Genomic DNA, 19725 nt, shown 5'->3' on the forward strand with positions numbered 1-19725 from the left:
TGGGATCAAAGAATAGCTGTTAAAAGGAAATCATCTCAAGAACTACAGTTTTCAGTCAAAATATTCACATGGACGTTGCATTTGTAGTTGCGTGATGTGTTTAAACAATATTTATGTGGAAGGCTTCCTACCCACTGCTCTCACCAGCTTCAGAGCAGAGATTTGCATTAGCATGTCATTGGACAGTCTGGATTACAGATGCTCAAAGAACTTGAGAAACAAACCCTTATTAGGCAAAATGACAGCAAACAAGACCATTTAAATATGGCCAGGAAACGGAACTGGAGAAGCAGTTTGCTCTGCCTTGTCCTAGCCCTGATACTTAGAGGGCAGGTGACTGAATCAAGTGAAAAGTTTCTACTGATTTTCCTGGGCATACCCATGACCGCTAGAGGACATAAAGAAATTCTCTGCTACTGAACAGTCACCTGTCTGTGAAGCAATTAGTCACCAAAATCACAAATAGTAAAACCTGAGAGAAACATGATTTGCATCTCTGTTTTCATACTAGCAATCACCACCCTGTTCTACATTAAGTATCCCTCCACCCAGCTGCTGCCTGCTCCCTGCAATATAAAACAGCTAACATGAAGCACAGTAGAGACCTGCTCGCACTTACCCTGCTCATAGGCCTCCATCCCACTCTGGTCAAGGGTTTAAGAGCACCGAAAGGCAGAAGATAATAGAGAATAGTCAGAGGCCAAGAACGGAGTTTCAGAGCAGGCCTAGACATACAGCTCAGCTGGCCCAACCTTCGCCTCAGGGCCAGCTGGGGGAATTGCAACCTGAAAGATTACATACACAACATAAGAGGGTCAGCATCTCAGCTTCATCACCTCCAGCTTCTCATAGCTGGGAGTGATTTATTCCTGCTTATCTTTATGTATACCTCGATTCTGCAAATGCTTACTGCTCTGTTTTGGTCAGTTCTTCCCTTTCCCAAAACAAAAGATCAGTTTACCTCAAAAAAATGAATGTCCTCTGTCCAAATAATGGTGTTCACTGTCACAGGTCAAATTTCATTAATCATACCCTCAAAAATTAAAGGCAAAAATCACTTGCAGGGGACATATGAAAACAAAGTAACAACTGGTTCATCCAACTAAAATGTAACAGGATAGTTTACAGTGGAAACAATGGAGAGCAAAAGTGCTTCCAAGTATCAAAAGATTACTTCCCCAGAAAGTGCTGCTTGTGACTGCTCCAGCTCCTGCAGAGCCAAAGTGGACAGCAACCTGAATATCCTGAAATCTGTCATTCTGGGACATTAAACCCTAAACTGCATGGAAGGGCAATATTAAGGAAAGAGCAGATACTCTAGTGAAAGAAATCCTTGAAGCCTAAGAATTGCGGTCCCTCACAGATTTCTTGTGCTGGAAACATCCTGACTATATTGTGTCTTAAGTTGTATTCTGTATCACAAAAGATGTAGGAGTCAAATTTACACAGACCTGTTGGTCACTGACTGACTTCAGGAAACAAGCACTTAATACTTGAGAGACAAACAGGAGTGTCATTCCTGAGTTAATTAATACAATGTTCAGATAACCGATTCCAAAAGACAGCTTTGCAGGCCTTAAACCTTCACTGGATACCGTGGCTCTGAACAGAGGATACATAGATTAAACAGATATTGCTAGCGCTACAAGCTAATGTGGTCTCCACAGCCCAATCACTCTCTGGCCTCATAACCAACTGCACCTAGGATTTTGAGATATGGATGTCCTGACTGAAAGCAAACTCTTTTTGCACAAGTGGCCGTGAACAGAAGTTGAGCTTGTGACTCTGAGCAGGGGAAAGCTCCTCATCTTACTAGCAAAAGCCATCTTGGGCCTCAGTTCAGACTCCTGTGGGAGGTGTGGATGAGAAAGCCTTCAGGTGAACTGACTCCCCATTTATTTTTTGGCTTCTCCTCATGAAGAAGTTCTTGACTAAGCTATTTCTCACCTTTCCAAAGTCACATTATCAAATTAAAGTCTGCCTCTCTGAGGGCAAAATATTCAAGTCTTCCGGGCACTGACTTAACTGCTGGCTAAGAGATTGTTTTCCCCACGCTGCTGAACACAATCTGCCTGCAACCAGCACACAGCTCTGTGCACACGTTGGCTGCAAGTAGTAGGCTCTGGCTGCACTGAACAGCCCTCTTCTTCACTGGATTAGATGATATGAATAGTGAACTATAACATACTGTGCACTTCCTTCCAAAATGGAAAGAAGCTAGGAAACCAAAACAGAAATTTTGTGCCAACCTGTTCTTTTCAAAACCTGGCTCAGAATAGCAGGCACAACCATCACCACTTTGGGATGCAAGACGGTGCTTCTGGCTCACAGATTTTCTCTGCAGCAAACACAACTTCTTCCCCCCTGCTTCCTCCCCCGAAAACGAGAGAGCGATCTGGGCAAAGTACAAAAAAACCCCGAGGAGATGAAGCGCTGCCTTGGCAGAGGTAAAGCAGGCTTTATCAGCAGGAGCTGGCACTGCCTGGCCGCAGGAGTAGGAAGGGGCAGCTCGCGTTCCCCCTGCTCTCCTTCCACCCGCCAGCCTGCGGGCCTGCTCGAGGGCCGGCAGGGCCAGGAGCTGGGCTGCCAGGAGCGTGCGGCCGGTACCGCTCCCCCTCCCACTGCTCTCCCCCCCTTCACTGCAGTCGATCACGGACCAATCCCCGCAGAGCTGCATCCTGGCAGCTTGCTCCAGAGCCCTCGGGCTTCTCGCTGCCTTGGCCTGGTTTCAGAGCAGTCCCTCACTAATTTTTCCTATTCTCCTAGTCCGACAGAGTAGAAAGGAAAGAAACCCTTGTCATTCCCCTTGTCGTAAAACAGCATGCCCTTCTCTGCCAATTCAACGCATAAGGAGCTTTATAGTAATTAGGCCAAACAAAAGCTTTGCAGATGGCTGTCGCTGTGCCCAGAAACCCTCCCATCCTCCCTCCCTTGTTTCTCCCCTCCTGCAAAGCAGAAAACACTGAACAGTACCTGAAACGGCTTCTCCTATTTGGTGTATCACCGGCAGAGCCAGCCGGGCCTGGACTCTCCAGTTGTGGGTGCTGGTCCCCGGCACAGCTGCTGCTGCCGCCGTTCCCTGAACGCAGCCTCCGGACATGAATTTTAACTTTGCGGAGGTTGTAGCAAGAGGGTGGAGGGGTAGATAAAGCTTTATAGCATCTCACCATTTCCCTGTGTGTAGATCTGGTCCCTGCAGGGTGTTTGACTGACACATCGTCAGGGTGACGGTTGGTTGCAAGGCTCAGTCTTTTTTCCTCTACCTCTCCTTCCTTTGCTTGCTCCGGCACAGGAGGGAGGACACGGCGTCACAGTTCCTAATTCCCCCGCTGGTCTGTCTCTGGATTCCCCCTCTGTTTCCCACTTGAATCTCTGCTACGAGGGTCGCAGCTATTGCAAACAAACAGGCATTGTGTCATATTTCGACATCCCACTACAAAGACGACTGTGCACACAACAAAAGCAAGCTCTCCATATAAGCAGTCCTCGCTTCTCCCTAGTCAGGGCGGCCATTGAAACTCGGCTCTCCGAAGAACACCCTGCAGTCTCAGGCTGGGCACCGATGCACTACAGTCAGAAGAGCAGCCAGCTGGCCTCGCACAGCTAACCCGAGAGGCGCTTTGGATACGAGGCTGGGAGGAGGAGCGGGGTGGAGAAGAGGAGGAGATAATTCCTAGCTTCAGTTCTGCAGTGCAGCAGCTGCAGCTAAAGGAGCTCCAGACTGCTGGGCAGTCAGTGTGTACAGCACCAAAATTCCTTTCCTGCTCTTAATATCCAGTTTGGAAAGAAGAAAAAGTGAAGGAAAGCAACATCTTTCCATTTCACAAATCCTTGCCAGACACCAACATCCATCTCCTGAAGTCTCTTTCCATCTCAAAAAACTCACCTAGGGAGCAGATAAAGGACACAAATCCCCAGGTGCATAATGAAATAAGGCAACTGTAGGGCCAGCTTGCGAATCAAGTACAAAAGAAGTGTTAACGTGTTTTATGGGGCTCCCAGTACTGTCACAGTTTTTACAACCAGTAGAACTAAAGTATGAAGCATGGATGAAGGAAGATTTTCTTCTTTTAAGACAAAAGGCTGCAGTATTTCTATCTCAGCATTCTGAATATATATAGGGAGAAATTCCCCTCTTTAGCTCTGCAGACTACACCTCAAACCTAGCTTTTCCGTATCTCCTGTTGACTAGATTTGGGTTGCTAAGAGAGATTGAAACACAGCAGAAGCAAGCTAACCACAGTGCACCTCAGGATTAAATCAAACACCCAGAACAGAACAGTTTAGGGGCTAACTCTTTAGTGACTATTCAATTCACTTATGTTTTCTGTTAAAATCTGTGTGTGGGGGGTTATTAAAAAAAAGTCTTGTTTCTAAAACTCTCTACACACTGTGAAAGCTGTAAGCCTTATAGAGTGGATCAGAAAGAGCACTGGTGGAGGAAAGGGTTGTATTTTATTAGGGATAAGGCAGGAGAAGAAGTGGGAGGGCCAGCAGGAAAATCTAAAATTAAATAGCAAATGACATCCCATCTCAAGTAGACCTTGAAGGGAATATATTCTAGCAAGAGTCATGTATTATGATTGGCCTTCAACTCCAAATATTCCAGATGTTCCCTAGAAACACCTCTGGAGTCCCTGCATGAAAGTATTTTTTTTTTCCCTTGGGAAAAATATTCTTATATGGTATTCTATATTGCAGGCAGTTCCAAGATCTGTGTTTAAGTTGTTGTTTAAGCTGAATTTTAACGATTATATTTAAAAAAAACCACAGTAAATTGAAAGATAGTAAACTTAAGATCAGTTAACAAGCACACAAAACATACTCCTCCTTCTCTGAGCCCCCTGCCAAGTTTTTTGTTTTCCTATTTCAAATATTCTTCACTCTTTCTTTGGCTGGCACAAGAAACACCTACACACACAAAAAAGGAAACCATCTGTACAGTAAAATGAAAACAGTTACACAAAATCCCAGCAAAATTCAAAAAGCAGTGAGGAACACAGAGGAGCCACTTGCCAGGAGCACTAGAAATCACCACCATTAAATACTAGATTTTAAATAGAAACTGAAGCTAAATTGACAACATCCTTTTAAAAGGCATTTCATCGGACTAAGATGAAAATCATTAAGTTAGCCAGACACACCATACTGAACATGCGGGGCTGGCTCACAAAACTGAAAAGAAAGATTTGGTTCAGCGCCGGTGAGCCAGGCGGGAGCAGACAGCCGGCCCCAGCGGCAGCCTGCCCTTCGCAGGCCGGGAAAGCCCGCGGCTCCGCAGCCTCCGCGGCACCGGCTCCCTCCCTGCGCTGCCTGTCATCTCCTCCTTCACCCCCCTTCGCATACGCATGGCTCTGCAGAAAGACAGCAAACAAAAGTCTTAGCTGCCTTTTCTTCAGTACTCTTCTCTTAAGCATACGGGAGGGAGGCAAACCCACACGCTCTTTCAGTAAAAATTCAGTCTGATCCCCCCCAAATATGTTCAAGAAATTGTTATATCCTAGATCAAGCATGCCTGGTTCTAGGAAAGTATGGGGCATATTAAACAGCTAATCTGCTGCCTAAACACGAATGGACACTGAAACATTCTGCTGTCCAATGGGGATATTGCTGTGAATTAAAATAAGGCAGATGGAGAAGCAAAACACAGTGGGGACGGTCACCCTTCAGTTCAAAACAAAAAATTTTGGAGCAAGAGAGATTCCTCTCTGGGAAGAGAGAAACGTTGGCATTACAAGTCCTCTTTCTCCACTTCTTCAGAAACTCAGTTCAAGTAAGAAGACCAATGTTTCTCTTCCGTTCTGTTCTACTAACCTAATTACATTCACCAAGATGCAAATACCTGAGTCCTGCTTAAACGCTGACATATAAACATACATGGCAAGTTGCCATTCCTGTCGTGGCTGCACCAGCAGCAGCTTACAGTTCCGCAGTGTAAGAAGGGCAAAATGAAATATCCACCCTGAGTTTACCTACTTTCAGAAGAACAAGGAAAGAGACCTGAATTGGTGATTAACCAATTCAAAACGGGAACTCGTACAATGGCTTCTCAGTGGCTGGACTTCTCGGGATCCAGGCAATGCCACAAAGCCTGTTTTATTAGCTTAGACAAGAACATTATGGGTGTTGGTTAAGTATTAGCTTGCACATCAGTACCAAACTCCCCAATCTGCCTGAACTCATCCAGAATCCATGTTAAGTAAATAAAGGAAGCAGTGACCATGAGGTATAAATCCCTAAAGAATTATTATCTAATAATGAACTGCTAATCTGCCAGCTACGCAACACCATTCTGCTCTGTCAGCTCAAATAAGTGTCAAATCCAGTGACCACATCTAATTACTTGTCTTCTCATTACTGGTTCAAGCCCTTCCCTCAGGATTTCAAAAACAGCAAGCCAAGGCACTTGCAAGGATAAGTGGTTTAAACACAACCGTACTTAAAATTGAAACTCACGTTTGAAATCATAAGTGTGAATTGTTAGGCTTGGAATCCTCTAGTCCGAGTGCATAAATCTTCCAGCCACACTTTATACATTTGGTAACTGCAACTGTTTAAAAGATGCACTAAACGCATCCAAATATGACATTGGGAGTAGCTTTCCAGCTAACAGGAGAGGTACTGAGTGACATACGGCACCGTTCGTTAACGGTGCCATTCTTTTCCCAGTGGCATCTGTTTAATTTCAGACACACGTAATCCCTGCTCCCATCCGACCTCCTCGTGAGTCAGCCCAGCAAGAGAAACGCTAAGTGCTCTGGACCCAGCCAGCAGCTCCTGAACTCTAAGAGCAAAACAAAACTGCTTTCAGGCTGCTGGGGAAACCTGAGTGCAGACTCGGCGTCTGCAAACGTCACGTGAGTTTTGAGTCACTTCCAGCAAGCATGGGAAGAGCAGGCCAGCTGCACCGCTTGCTGTACCGCTTGCTGCGCACTGATGGGCCCCGGCTCATGAAATGTACTAGGTCCTGCTTTATCCATCTTTAATTCCTAAAATTCTTTACTTTTAGTATGAAGAAGCCTTTCTACAATTTTCCTTGATTTATTAAGCAAGAAGTTTTGATTATTTTTCCCCATGATTTTACATTGCTGTTTTAGTTGCATTCCCTATACAGAGGAAAAAAAGGTGGTATTTTAAGCTAGCCATAGAAGGTAGTGGATAGTCTCGAAGATGTCTCCTGTGAAGCCAGGAAGAAAAAAAAAGTTTTATTTACTTTTTCAAAGTGACATGAAAATTTCTGACCCTTAAAATACACCCTTCTGTTTTAGTATCTACTTTTGTAGTCACAGCTTCTGCTCCATATGCTTTCAGAAAAGAAAAACCTTTGAGATATTCGTAAAGCAAATTCCCTGCTTTATAGAGGCGTTTATTGGGGGTGTAAAGGCGCTAGCCCTGCCGCGGCGGCGCGGGGGGGGTTAACAGCGGTAATGCCGCCCCCGCCGCCTCACTTGCTTTAAATCTGCTCCGAGATTAGTGGTGAGCGAGTGGAGACTTTGGAACAGCTCTCCTGAGGCTTCCGCGAAGCCGGAGCGCGGCGATTAATCGCCCTTTGGTAATCGGACCTCGCACGTCAGCGCCTGGAAGCCTGCGCGCGCTCCCCCGCCGCTCAGCGGCACCGGCGTCCGCGGGCCGAAAGGCGATGCCGAGCCGCCCTCGGGAGCGGCCTCCGGGCACGTGGACGGACGCGCGGGGGCGACACCCCCCCCCGGGGCTCCCCACGGCCACCCCTCTGCCCCCGCCGCGCCGCCGGCTCCGCCGCCGCCCACCTACCTCCCGGGAGCGCCGAGGCCGCCCGCCCCGCCGGGCCGCGCCGCAGTGCTGCGGGCTCGGCCCCGCACGGGCTCCCCGCCGCCGACCGCCCGGCCGCCCGCCCGCCTCCGGCACGGGGACCCCGCCGCCGCCGCCGCCGCCCGGTCGCCTCCGGCAAGGGCTCCCCGCCGCCGCCGCCCGGCCGCCCGCTCCCGGCCTTAAGGAAGCGGCGCGCCCGGCGGCCCGCCCCGACTCGCCTCGCAGCCACTGGCGCCGCGGCGGGGGCAGCGCCGACGGGCAGGGGCGGCCTCCGAGCAGCGGCCCCTTCGGAGGAGGAGCCGGGCAGGAGCAGCGAGGAAGGGGAGCGGAGGCGGCGCCGCGAGGCCGCTGCGCGGGGAGCCACCGGCCGAGGCGCCGGGGAAGAGCGCTGCGAGGCCGCGGGGTCTCCCGGAGCCGGCCCGGCGCGGCCCGGCCACGGCCACGGCCACGGCGCGCTGCGGCCTCCTGCAGCGCTCCAGCGGGAGCAGAGGGCTCAGACGAATCGCTCCACAATGCCGGCAAGCGTTTGTTTAGAGAGGAAAAGGAAGCCGTGGGAGACTGGACAGATTCATAAAGTCAAGAAGCCATCTCACTGGTAAAAAAAAGTATTAATTTTACTCAGTTGTTCAGTTTTCCAGGACAGCTGAGAAAAGCATTTACAAACTCATTGTCACACCCTTCACTTTTTGGTGTTAAAATTTCACCCACTTCAGCATGTTCTGATCAGCTTTGCCATGCGCACTAAACTGCTCTTCCAGGAATACGTCCTGTAATTGCCTATTTGTTCAAATGGAAGTCAAAATACCAGAACACAGCCGCAAGTATGCAGCATAAGAGACCAACAAATCAGAGATTGTATTTCATTCTCCCAAGGCGGAACAGGTTGGATACAAAAACCAGATTTTTCCATGTTGGGGTCTTTTCTGAACTGGATTCGTATCTCCTACCACAGCACAGTGCTAAAGGTCCGTCTCCTCTGGGCCAAGACAAAAGCACTTTATGTATTGTACTGCCAAAACAGCATTCAGTACTCCAGTTATCCAAACATTTTTAGTATCAACAGGAAAGACTGTGTTCCCATTACCTTTGAGAAGCGAGATCTTAAATCTGTACTTTTAAAGCACTTCCCCACTGTCTTTAGCCGTTTTAAAGATGGTGCCCTGTGACATTGAGCTGTCTCCCTCAAATGGAACAGGACAGACCTGTGTGCTATTTGTCATCTGCATCAGAAGTCACTATAGCTCAGCTCCTCTCTTACAGATTTGCTGTGCTTTTTTTGATGCTGTTATTCCAATAGGGGAGAGTCTTACACAAAAGCAGTATTTTTAATCACTTCATTAGACCAGAACAAACTATGGAAGCAAAAGGACAGCAGAGAAACTCTGTTCATCTGGTCACCCTGTTCATCAAAACTCACTCTTTGGCCAAGGTTTCCCTGAGTAAATTATGCTATCCGTTATCACCACTGCCCCAGCAGGCAGATGAGAAGAGGGGAAAATGCCTCTAGTTAGCATATGTACAGCACGCTATGCATGTAGATCCGGGCCAGGAAATGTTCTGTGATAGCAAGGATTTGAAGCAGTAAGCATTAGTCTTCCATCCACCTGATAAATATCTACCTGTCTTCCTCCAAGCCCTCTGCTTTAGCTCATCTAATTAAATGAAAGCTGATCCTCACTGGTATTTGCAGTGCGAGACACCCTAAGGCATTAATCAGCTCAAGCTATTAGCTACATAATGTCTCTAAGAAAATTAATGGTATATGCTAAAGAAACCATAGTTCTCTCTCGCTATTAAAAAAAATAAAAAATTAAAGAATGCTTGGCTTAAACCAGATTCAATTTTTTTCCCCATTCTTTTATAAAGTTTGAGCAAAACAAATACATATAGGAATATACTCATTTTTTAATTCAGTCCCAACTACGCACACTTCTATGATGGTACCCCATATGTACCTCTGCAATAGGGAGATCTTCTCTACTTGCGTAATATTATGATGGTTACATAGTTTTTATCTCTGTTTTTTGTTCAGAAGCATGGGAATCTCCCCTGTGCATGGAGCTGTCAGGTGGAAGATGGTGTGTGTTCTCAAATGAACACGAGCTTGGTACTGTGAAATCAGACCTTCGTAGCAACAGGCTCAGCAGCAAGGGCAAGCACAGCAGTTGCTCGCTCTGTGTCACTCTCTCAAAGCCCAGGCAGTCACGCTTGGTCTCTGCCTATGCAAAGGCGGACTCTCCTGCTCTAGACAACACCCTCCTCCTCTCCACTCCTAACTTCGCTTCCAGGGATGCCAAAAACACTAACAGAGAATAATGGAAAATGATAGGTCAGCAAAAAAGACGCTCTGCTTTCCAATAAAAAGGAACAATGCAGCTCTTATTTTTCTTGAATCCTTCATTGTTTGAAATATCTCTTGCAATGCCTGAACACAGTTTCTCTTTTTCCTCTTAACTGTCAAGCTTCCTTTCCCTCCCACAAAAGCATTCAACAGAACTCAAGCATATCAGGAAGGGACTAGGAAAACTTGTTAGTATCTCGCACTAGTATCTGCTGCATTTGGAGCCCTGCTCATCAGTCTGAAATTCTTTGCAAGATTTCCTGCTGCAAAAATAAATCCTTTAGTGCTATTTCTTCAAAAGCAATCCTTGTAGCTCAAAATATATTAACCGCCAAATAATAACAAACCAGCATTCCAGTATAACGAGAGAAAGCAAACTTGTCTGATTTTATGCCTAAAAGTATGAACAATAATAAAAAACATTTGTTTTTAAGTATCAAAACTGATATGACATTGTCTTTCTGAATAAATACTCCACAGACACTTACCAGACTTTTTTTTTTTTTTTTCCTTAAATCAGGACATAAAACCTGCTTGAAATAAGCTTCAGTGGGAGAAGAATATATAGAAAACAGATTTTCAGACAAATTCCTCAGGAGCTATCACAGCCTAAGCTGTGAGCATCCAGACCCTCTGTATCATATCCGATTTGGGTCACTAATGAAAATGAATTTAAGGATTCCAGTCTAGCCCCTTATTGGCCTGTGGCCAAAAACACCTACAAACTTGCAGAGTGCTTAGGAATGCAAAGAAATGGGGTGCTAAAGGTCACACTGAAGCATCTCCTACATAATCCTAGTAATTTTTAACTCCTCACCTTCAGAAATGCCACTGAAGCAGATACTCACCTGGCTGTTCTGCAGAGTATCACATCTATTTTTAACTGTCTAACACAGAGCTGTACAATATACTTAGCATTTCAAAGGAGATACAGCAATTCTATGAAGTCATGAAATACTTCTCATTTCAGTGTTGCAGTGAACATTTGACCCATGAATCTGATATGCGTAGTCCAATTCCACAATAAGTACTAAACTTGTTGAAGTCCAGAAAGAAAAGGCAAAAATCCCCCAGGATCAGCAAGAATCATTGCAGATTTAAGGGTTACCTTAAGGGAAAAAGTCTCACTACATATTCACACACACACACACAAAAAAAAAAAAACCACGCAGGTAGGTTTTTAATTATTAGATATTAATTCAGTCTCGGCTTCCTTGCAAGTGTATAAGGCATGAAGGCATAAAGGAAGCAAGCAAACTGCCAAAAGTAGCATAGATTCAGCAGTTAGTGGGAAGATTAAAAAACCCCTACAATTACAGCACATACTGTACCCACAGCTAGAACTACTAGAACAATAAACTCAGCACTGAATGTTTTTCTGAATGCTATCATGTGTAATTTCAGTCTTGAATTACTAATTCCTGCTAAATGATCTTAAAGATAGTCTTGGTAGTCTTATGTTGATTTCACACCAATACCGAATTATCAACAAATTCTGTAAATTTATTTGTCTATTTTGATTTCCGTATTTAATTCTGTAAACTTTATAACAGGCTTAACAATTTGCTACCTTGCAATGCAAGGTGGGGAAGATGAGAACATGTGCTGCACTGAGCAAAGCCACAGCTTCTTCAGAGTAAGCACGGACGCATGCTTTATGGTCTCTAGGGGTGCTGGTGGACAGCGGTTGAAAATGAGTCAGCAGCGTGCCATGGCAGCGACGAAGGCCAGCAGCATCCGGGGCTGTAGCAACAGGAGCAGAAGCCAAGGGAAGCTCAAGGCAAGTAACTGTTCCCCTTTACTTTGCTCTCATTAGACCACATCTGCAATACTGCGTCCAGTTTTTAGGCCCCTCAGGTCAAGAAAGAAAAACTTGAGCATGTCCAGTGAAGGGCCACCAAGATGGTCAGAGGGCTGGAGCACGCAGCCTGTGAGGCTAAGGGAACTGGGCTTGTTCAGCCTGAGATGGCTTAGGGGAACCTAATAGCAGCCTTCAAATACCCAAGACAGAGCCAGGCTCTCTACTGAGGGAGATAGGGAGACAAGAGTCAAACTGAAACAGGAGAGTTTCACTAGATCTAAGGAAAATATTTTTCACTATGAGCATAATTAAGCATCAGAACAGGCTGCCCAGAGAGGCTGTGAAATCTCTGTCTTTGGAGATTATCAAGGCCCAACTGGACAAAGCCCTGAGCAGCCCGGGCTGAACTGAACATTAGCCCTGCTTTGAGCAGGAAGTTGGACTACATCACTTCCACCCTGAGTCATTCTATGCCTACCAAACATCTTTTTATTCAAAATGCAGAACACAGTCAAGGAACAATCACCTGACTACCTATCCCCTCTACCTTTGATTTAACAGGCATTAGAAAAAAATGCGCAAGCCTTACTAAAAGATGGGGGAGATGCCAGCAGTTTCTAATGTATCATTACATTGACTTTAGCAGAAAAGATCGTTATTTAAAAGACAGAAACTTTAGTTCCATGTTTTGTCAGAAAAGGCATTGGCAGAAGAGCACAAACTAAATTTTTCCTTGTTGGAATGAAAGCAAATTAGTTTTGCATCAAACGTGCCAGAAGCAGAATCTATCGCAGGTTTCTTACCTCCCATTTGCTTGCAAGCTTGACAGGCACCTCTATGCCCCTCTTCTCCAGCTGTTCCAACTTGTAATCTTCATATTTTCTGTACCCTGCATATCCCCCACCTGTAGCCACCAGAACATGGAAGGGGCGCAGACGAAAGACTTGCCTTACTGGAGCAGTATGAAGCTTTTTCTTGTCTGTAATAAAAACACAGACCTTCAGGAAACAAAACAAATACCCAGGAAAGAGAAAGCTATGATGTGGGGTAAAGGACATCAGCCGAGATGATGAAAACATTATCAGAGATCAGTGACGCAGAAGTATGGGCATATGCTCCTAAGTACTCCAGTTATTGCAGCTCACCAAGCTACTGAGGCTCAGTTGATGAGCCCCAACTACCCTTAAGTGTTCTTAACCTCTTCCCCCTTTCCCCCACGTCCCTCCAACATTCTTCCCTCCAGACAACATACAAACGAGCTGCCTGAATGCACCACAGGGCTGGGTTTCATAGCTCTCATATTTGCCTCCGGATTTCTATCATACTTTCCAACTACGAGATTTTTCTACATTGCTACTGCATGGAATAATCAGTTTATGGGAAACAACTGAAGCACTGTATAGTGTCATGCTTCTCAATCTGTATAGCTTTCATTATAGTTGGGGAATCCCCAAATTCTACAGCTAACTAGAAGAGGAAAGGAAAAAATTACCTGCTTTAGTACAGGTTTGGTAAACAGGATGGAGACACATTTCTGCTGTAGTACAGGTCATTATATGGAAAAAAATATATAACTATTATTGCACCTATTGCTTATTGAGCATTACCAAGCTCCTCTTGCTTAACACAAGCTTTACATATGGTATGGGAGATGCATGTATGCTGTACTGTTACTAAGCAACAGGTCAGCTCAAAGGGCAATCACAGTGGAAAGCATCTTCCTTCCAAAATCTTCAGAGAAGACAAATACGTTCAGGTTTAATGAGTTGCATAAGTACAGAATGTGTTTCTTCTATCTGCATCACAGTCAATCTCAAGGCTCTCAGCAATGAACGTAAATCACTACGTAAGTCACTAGAGAAAATGCTGCCCGAAGGAGTTCATTGCGGACACTAATTGGTGTCATTTCCGCAGCAATCATTAACACAAATGATCCGGAATGAAAAACAATGGACAACATCTCCTTCTGTCAATGTCCAGCTTAGGACTTGACAACAAAAGAACACCTTAACAACGACAAAAATGAACCTACTTAATTTGTACAATACCAAATCTATTTCTAGGCATGTGTAAACACAATGAACAACTGTTTGGGAATCTTACCAAATAATTGCTTCGCAATTTAATTCTAAGTAATAGAGTGATCAGGTGCATTCAGGTATTCTTCCTCCATAATGCTGCAAAAAAAGATGCCCAATAAAAGTAATTCTTGGTCATCTTTTGTTTTATCAAAATACTATTTTTGCTCATTTCTTTCCTATACATGCACTTTAAAACATACTTTGATTTATATGCCTTAAAATTCATCATAAAGTATAGTGTGTTATGTGAAAACAGCTTTATTCTCACTGGGAAAAGGAATTTTATTTTTTGGAAAATACAAGGCAGCAACTAAAATTACCATTAGATTTTGGAAAATACTCTACCTAAAGAACAACTCTCAATAACAGACAGGGATAATTTAGAACAACTAAATTTTTATAAAGTAAGCCTGTTTTATTTATTTTAAATTTACAAAGACTCTGTAACCTTTCAACTGGGGTATGCATAGACAGCTGCATCACTATTGCAACAGAAATGTCTGTACGGAGACAAACAATACTCTTTAGCCCTAAAGCCTTGAGCTCCCTTCCCACCAAATCTTTGGTCCAAAGTCAGCAAAGCGGCTCTGCAGTTTCACCAGAGCTTAGCAAATTCCCAAACCAAAATGCCTCAGTGCAAACAGCTCTTTTTGGTTTGTAACCAGAGAGAGGAGGTTTCCACTTCGAGAGCCTTTACTGATTGCACCTATGCGAACATTTCTCTCTGTGCAAGAGAACCATTTTGTGTTCCACAAGGCACAGCAAACACATACAATTTAATCTGTCGATAACTGATGTGAAGAGTTGTTTTTTCCCCATCTCCAGCACTAGTGCAACAGCACTTCTGTAACAGGTATCCAAAACACGATCATCAGCAAAGACATTCAACATGCTATTGCTAAGCTTTTTTTGTGCCTAAATAAAACTCCCCACCTTTCAGACATAAATGAAATTCACACAAGTTTTCAAAATCCAAGACAAAAGGATTATTTACTGATTTTGGCAACAATATCATGTTCAGGCAGCTGGCACTGTTTAGAGATTTCAACTGAACATTGTGTTCTTTGATGTTGGGAAGATTTCTGCAGCTCTGGCCAGCAGCATGAGAGTGTGAGGAAAGCTCATGTCTTGGCAGATGAGCCAGTAGGAACAAGTCCAGGACAGGAGGAAAACACTTGGGACTTTTAACATACTAACAACATCTTTATAGACTTTGAACTGTAAATTTGAACTCCTTACAGATAAGGCAAACCTGTTTTGGATCTCCCTTAACCTTCAAGTATATTCCGCAAACAAAAAGTACAAGTTACCTTCTTTGCAGCAAGTGAAAAAGACTCATTCCCTCAGAAACATTAAAGCAAACTGCATAAACTGAGGCCTGCTCCAGTCTACTCAGTGAGATGGAACAGCGCAAATACTGCTTTGTTACTCCGACCAAATTAAGGATGTCTTCTAGAAAAGGATACAAATTCTTAACAGCAGCTGTTGAGATAACAGAGAGGTTGAGATAAAACTAAAGGAGAGTTATTTTCTCCTCCTAATGACACCCTTTGCAAATCTTCTAAATTTAAATCTAAATCAGAATCAGATTACAAATAATTACAATGTTAATTATCAGTCAATTATTTATCAATCCTTCTGGGGAATTAATGTGTCGGTTGCACAGTAAAACAGTAACTCAGACACATGAATATTGGATTATTGTTTATTCAGTAGTCAGAGAAAGGACATTTGCCTTTGAATAATTTCATTATCCAAATCCTTTTCTGCATACCAATATTGGTAACTATACTAGGTTTTATAAATTGGTATTACTAATTAATTCAGTTTTATAAAATAACCAGAAACAGACTCTTTGGGCTACTGTAAAAAGACTTAACTGTAAAAAAATCTCATCTGTACAGAGATTTGATTATTATGTTATTGGGCAGTATATAACTAAACAAAATATAAGTTGATATAACAATTAGTTTGTTTTCTGAAAACTGTAGGCAGTTTTTATATTGACATGACACACATTTGTTGGAACTTTACCAACAAATATTTATTAAAAAACCAAACAGTAATATTCACTTTCCACAGCACTGCCCAACTAGAATAACTCCAAGTACAAGCATCATTTTAAGCACACCGGCAAGTCTTAAACATTTCATGGAATACTACTATGATTTCCTGATTTATTAAAATTACAGGTACAGATAGAAACATATGAGGATATTCAGACCTTTCCTTTCTTACAGGCCTATTACACTGCTGAAGTCTGAATTCCACAGATGTCTCCTGGTGAATCAGGTAATACAGTCAAAATTTTCAAAATTCCCATCTATTGTTACATTCTGTTGTTTCCTCAGTATCCATTATGTATTAAGCTTGAAGTCTCCCTACTGAATCAGTCACTTCAGAGCCTAACACACAACATTATTTCATCACTTTTCGTGTTGATAACAGATAGCATTTTAGCTATCAGGCTCATTATGCATGGCTATGCTATGACAAAAGTCTCTCAGACAATGTCCACGTGAACTTCTTCACACCACCTTCAAACCATTTGTCCAGAAAGAGCCAGAGACAAGCGTGCCTGGCTGGCCTTGGCCATGCCCACCTGCTATGAATATTCAAGAGCAACAAAACATAAAAAAAAAAAGTTGCAGAATGTGATAAACCATTAAATTTATGTAAAAGACTCTTGTTATCCAGCCCATTTCAATTTACTGACATAAAAGTGACTTCATGATTTTGCCCAACTGTATAGTGATTATCAAAAGACATACTCTGAGATTTACTGTTTGTAGAAAATAAGACATTCTTAGTAGTGGTCCTCTGAAAACTCCTTAGAACATCTGTAAAACCAATTTTTATAAGTTAAAAAGATGATGTGGTTTAGAGCAAAGACATTGGCATCAAGAGGATCCTATGCTTTATGAAGGATTTAGCCCCTAGCACGATGTTTGATTTGCGAAATTCCTTTGTGCTTCAACAACCCAACAGGACAGGAAGGTAAGGAGTCTAGAAAGCAAAAACCCTGTGACTTTGTGGTCATAAGCAAGGAAGCTGCATTACGCAACAGTGTCATAACTGTAAGATTGAAGGGTAATATTTTCTGAAGGGAGTTCAGTTTGACAGTACATGCTGTTTTAGAGTTGCTGTGATAGTTTATTTTAGCATTATATTGACTTCATTACTGTGATGTCTCCTGACCATTAGGAAAGTAAAACAATTGATGAAAAACACTGCCAATGACAGATCCTGACATACATTCTCCCAGGGCTAAAACAGTACATTATGGCATATAACTCTATAGGCTGTACTGGCACATCAAATGCAAATACTAACACATACCTTTTCCCTTCTGTGAATATCTAGAATAGAAATGGGACTTAAAAATTTCCATTTTGAACACTGCTCAAGATATAGTGCAGAAACCTCTTAACAATCTGACTCAGCCTCCTGCATAGCTCACAAACTGGTTTTGAAAGGCAAGTCCAGGTATGGGAGCAAAAATTATTAAGTGTGCTCGATATGAACACACATACCCTCAAGGACAGAAAAAGAGCTTGGGTGACAAGTTTCTAAATGACTGATGTAACGTGTGTGTAAAGTACCTGGAACGTTGGCTCAGCACAGCCAGTCCACTGAAGTGTTTTTTATATAAAACCTGTCCTAACATGAATATATCCGCTAAATGTATTGCGTCTCTAAAGCAGAGAGACTTTTCAGCCATAGGCTCTTTGGACAACTATATGATCTGCAGAAAGTAATTAAGGAAATGAAACCCATGGTCAATGGGCTTTAACTTGCTATACTGAGATCATATTTACTAGAAAAATTTTATGGGGTTTAGAAAAGTTTAAAAACTACAGGTATAGGGGCTGCAATATATATGTTCTTCCCCACAAAGTTCTTTTTTCTCTAGCACCTGTTACTAGGATTGCTCTAAGCCCTGAGATCACAGTCCTTCTGATTAAATTTGGTTTACATAATATTCTGCTTTCTCCAGCTGTTGAAACTAGGTAGTATAGGGAAATTGCTCATTTTGCATACAGCTTACCTCGAAAGTGACACAGTTGTGACATGACTAACTTCTAGTTTACAGTATGTTATTAAGAGTTTAACAAAAATGCCTGCAAGGAAAACTTGCTTCACCGGTGTGCTGACATGAACGTGATACAAGAAAGGTGCATTTGTATTGTATTTACATGCCAAGAGGCATATCTGAAGGATGTGGAGCTGCTTGGCTCTTGTAATGTTTGTACATATTAAGTTATTTAAATAGCACACTTGTCAAAAACCATGTATTACCAAGGAAGATAGAAATAGACCCCAATATAAATTTCCCTTACCAAGAAAAAGAGAGAGGGAGAGAGAGAGAGCGCGCGTGCGAGAGAGAGAATGAATGCAGCAGCCATGACTTCATTATCCTAGCTCCTCTTCTGCTGGGCCTGCTAGACAGGTTTCCTCAGAAGTGATAATCCCAGTGAAAAGGATGAGCGTCAAAGGCTTAAAAAAAAGGCAAATATCCTCAAAGGGGACACATTAAGACAGACCATTAAGGTGGTGGATCTCAATACAACAAAGCAAGCCACGGGATTTTTTGTGATAGAGACACACACAGCTACAATACAGAGTGAGAGGAAACAAAGATAATGAGGAAGAAAACTCAGAAGATAAACAAGTGCATGTCCTGTTAAGCCCCACCAGAGGTATTCCTACTTTGGGGGCTGACATTCCCCTGGATGAGATTGGCTCTGCCTTTCCAGTTTTAGCCAAGAACAAGGACTGCTCTGGATACTGCAACTCCTAAACTGCTGTCCACATTTGTTTGTCTGCAAGACTCCCCATATCTATAAAATCATCGTGGAATAGGTGGCACTTCAAAAGGAAGGAGGAGGAAGCCTTTAGTCATCGTTAGGGGAGCTATTTCTCTTAAATACTCCTGTTGTTTGAGCAAATAATTTCTCTTAAGTTTTGTTGTTGCTGCTACAACATTTGCTATTCATATATTCCAGAATAGTTGAGAGACAATAAATAACATCTCATAAGGAATCTTATGAGATAGATAAATACAGTTCTTTTACTGTCTAGAAAACAAAACACCAAAGGAGTAAAGCACCATTTGCAAGCACATGTCTATGGAAATGCCAGGAATTGAATAGGTCTCTAGACTCCCAACTCCATCTCCTTTAATCTCAAGGATTTCATATTTGCCCATATGTGACCGTCAATTTGCTTAATTTTGAGCTATTGCATTTACAGATTTCCTGCAACCCTTAATTTAAAAACACTGGATAGGCAAGAGCCTTTCTTCACTTACCGCTGAAAAAGTTCCTACAAGGCGGCTGTTTCCACAGAACTTGAGTTCTAATACACAGGTTCCCAGGTAAAAGGAAGTTACAGCTAGTCAGCAAACTGCAAATATAACACACAAGAAATGGTTGCCTAAGTACAGACATTTCATAATGCAAATCTAAACAGTTCAACATAGTGAGATAATCTTATATTCAGCAGCTGATTAACATAGAGGGAAAAGTCTCCTTAAAGAGTCATAAAATTCCTACAGAATCTTTCCCATCTAGTCTATTCTGAAATCTGTCAATTCAATTACTCCTGCAAATACTGGATTTATTTAGTGTTGCATCCATTTTATCTTTTCCTTTTCTCATCAAAATACGGACGCATGTTCCTCTTGAAGTTAATTCTATCAGATCAGTGATACT

The 19725-nt window shown here is 43.1% G+C and overlaps 2 protein-coding genes across 9 annotated transcripts in view; one reads left to right on the forward strand and one right to left on the reverse strand.

The window, feature by feature from the left end:
• SFI1 (SFI1 centrin binding protein) overlaps window positions 1-19725 on the forward strand; it is a 60503-nt gene that overhangs the window by 39847 nt on the left and 931 nt on the right. The window contains exons 32-34 of one of the 4 annotated variants that reach the window (XR_010885949.1): window positions 11798-11909; window positions 16252-16303; window positions 16460-16746. The gene's annotated coding sequence lies outside the window, so the exon portion shown is untranslated. Of the gene's footprint in view, window positions 1-11797; window positions 12275-16251; window positions 16748-19725 lie in introns of those variants that run through there. The other 3 variants (XR_010885948.1, XR_010885947.1, XM_067307217.1) reach the window with 3 other exon arrangements.
• Window positions 1-19725, reverse strand: part of PISD (phosphatidylserine decarboxylase) — a 31350-nt gene that overhangs the window by 8269 nt on the left and 3356 nt on the right. Inside the window, exons 1-3 of one of the 5 annotated variants that reach the window (XM_067307228.1) lie at window positions 3168-3668; window positions 2974-3090; window positions 620-785 (exon numbers count right to left, since the gene is read on the reverse strand). In XM_067307228.1, the coding sequence (XP_067163329.1) occupies window positions 620-785; window positions 2974-3090; window positions 3168-3217 (333 nt within the window). In that variant the 5' untranslated portion in view covers window positions 3218-3668. Of the gene's footprint in view, window positions 1-619; window positions 786-2249; window positions 2396-2973; window positions 3669-12733; window positions 12910-19322; window positions 19418-19725 lie in introns of those variants that run through there. The other 4 variants (XM_067307231.1, XM_067307230.1, XM_013944858.2 and 1 more) reach the window with 4 other exon arrangements.

The sequence above is a fragment of the Apteryx mantelli genome, chromosome 17, assembly GCF_036417845.1.
Source record: "Apteryx mantelli isolate bAptMan1 chromosome 17, bAptMan1.hap1, whole genome shotgun sequence".
Taxonomy (NCBI): domain Eukaryota; kingdom Metazoa; phylum Chordata; class Aves; order Apterygiformes; family Apterygidae; genus Apteryx; species Apteryx mantelli.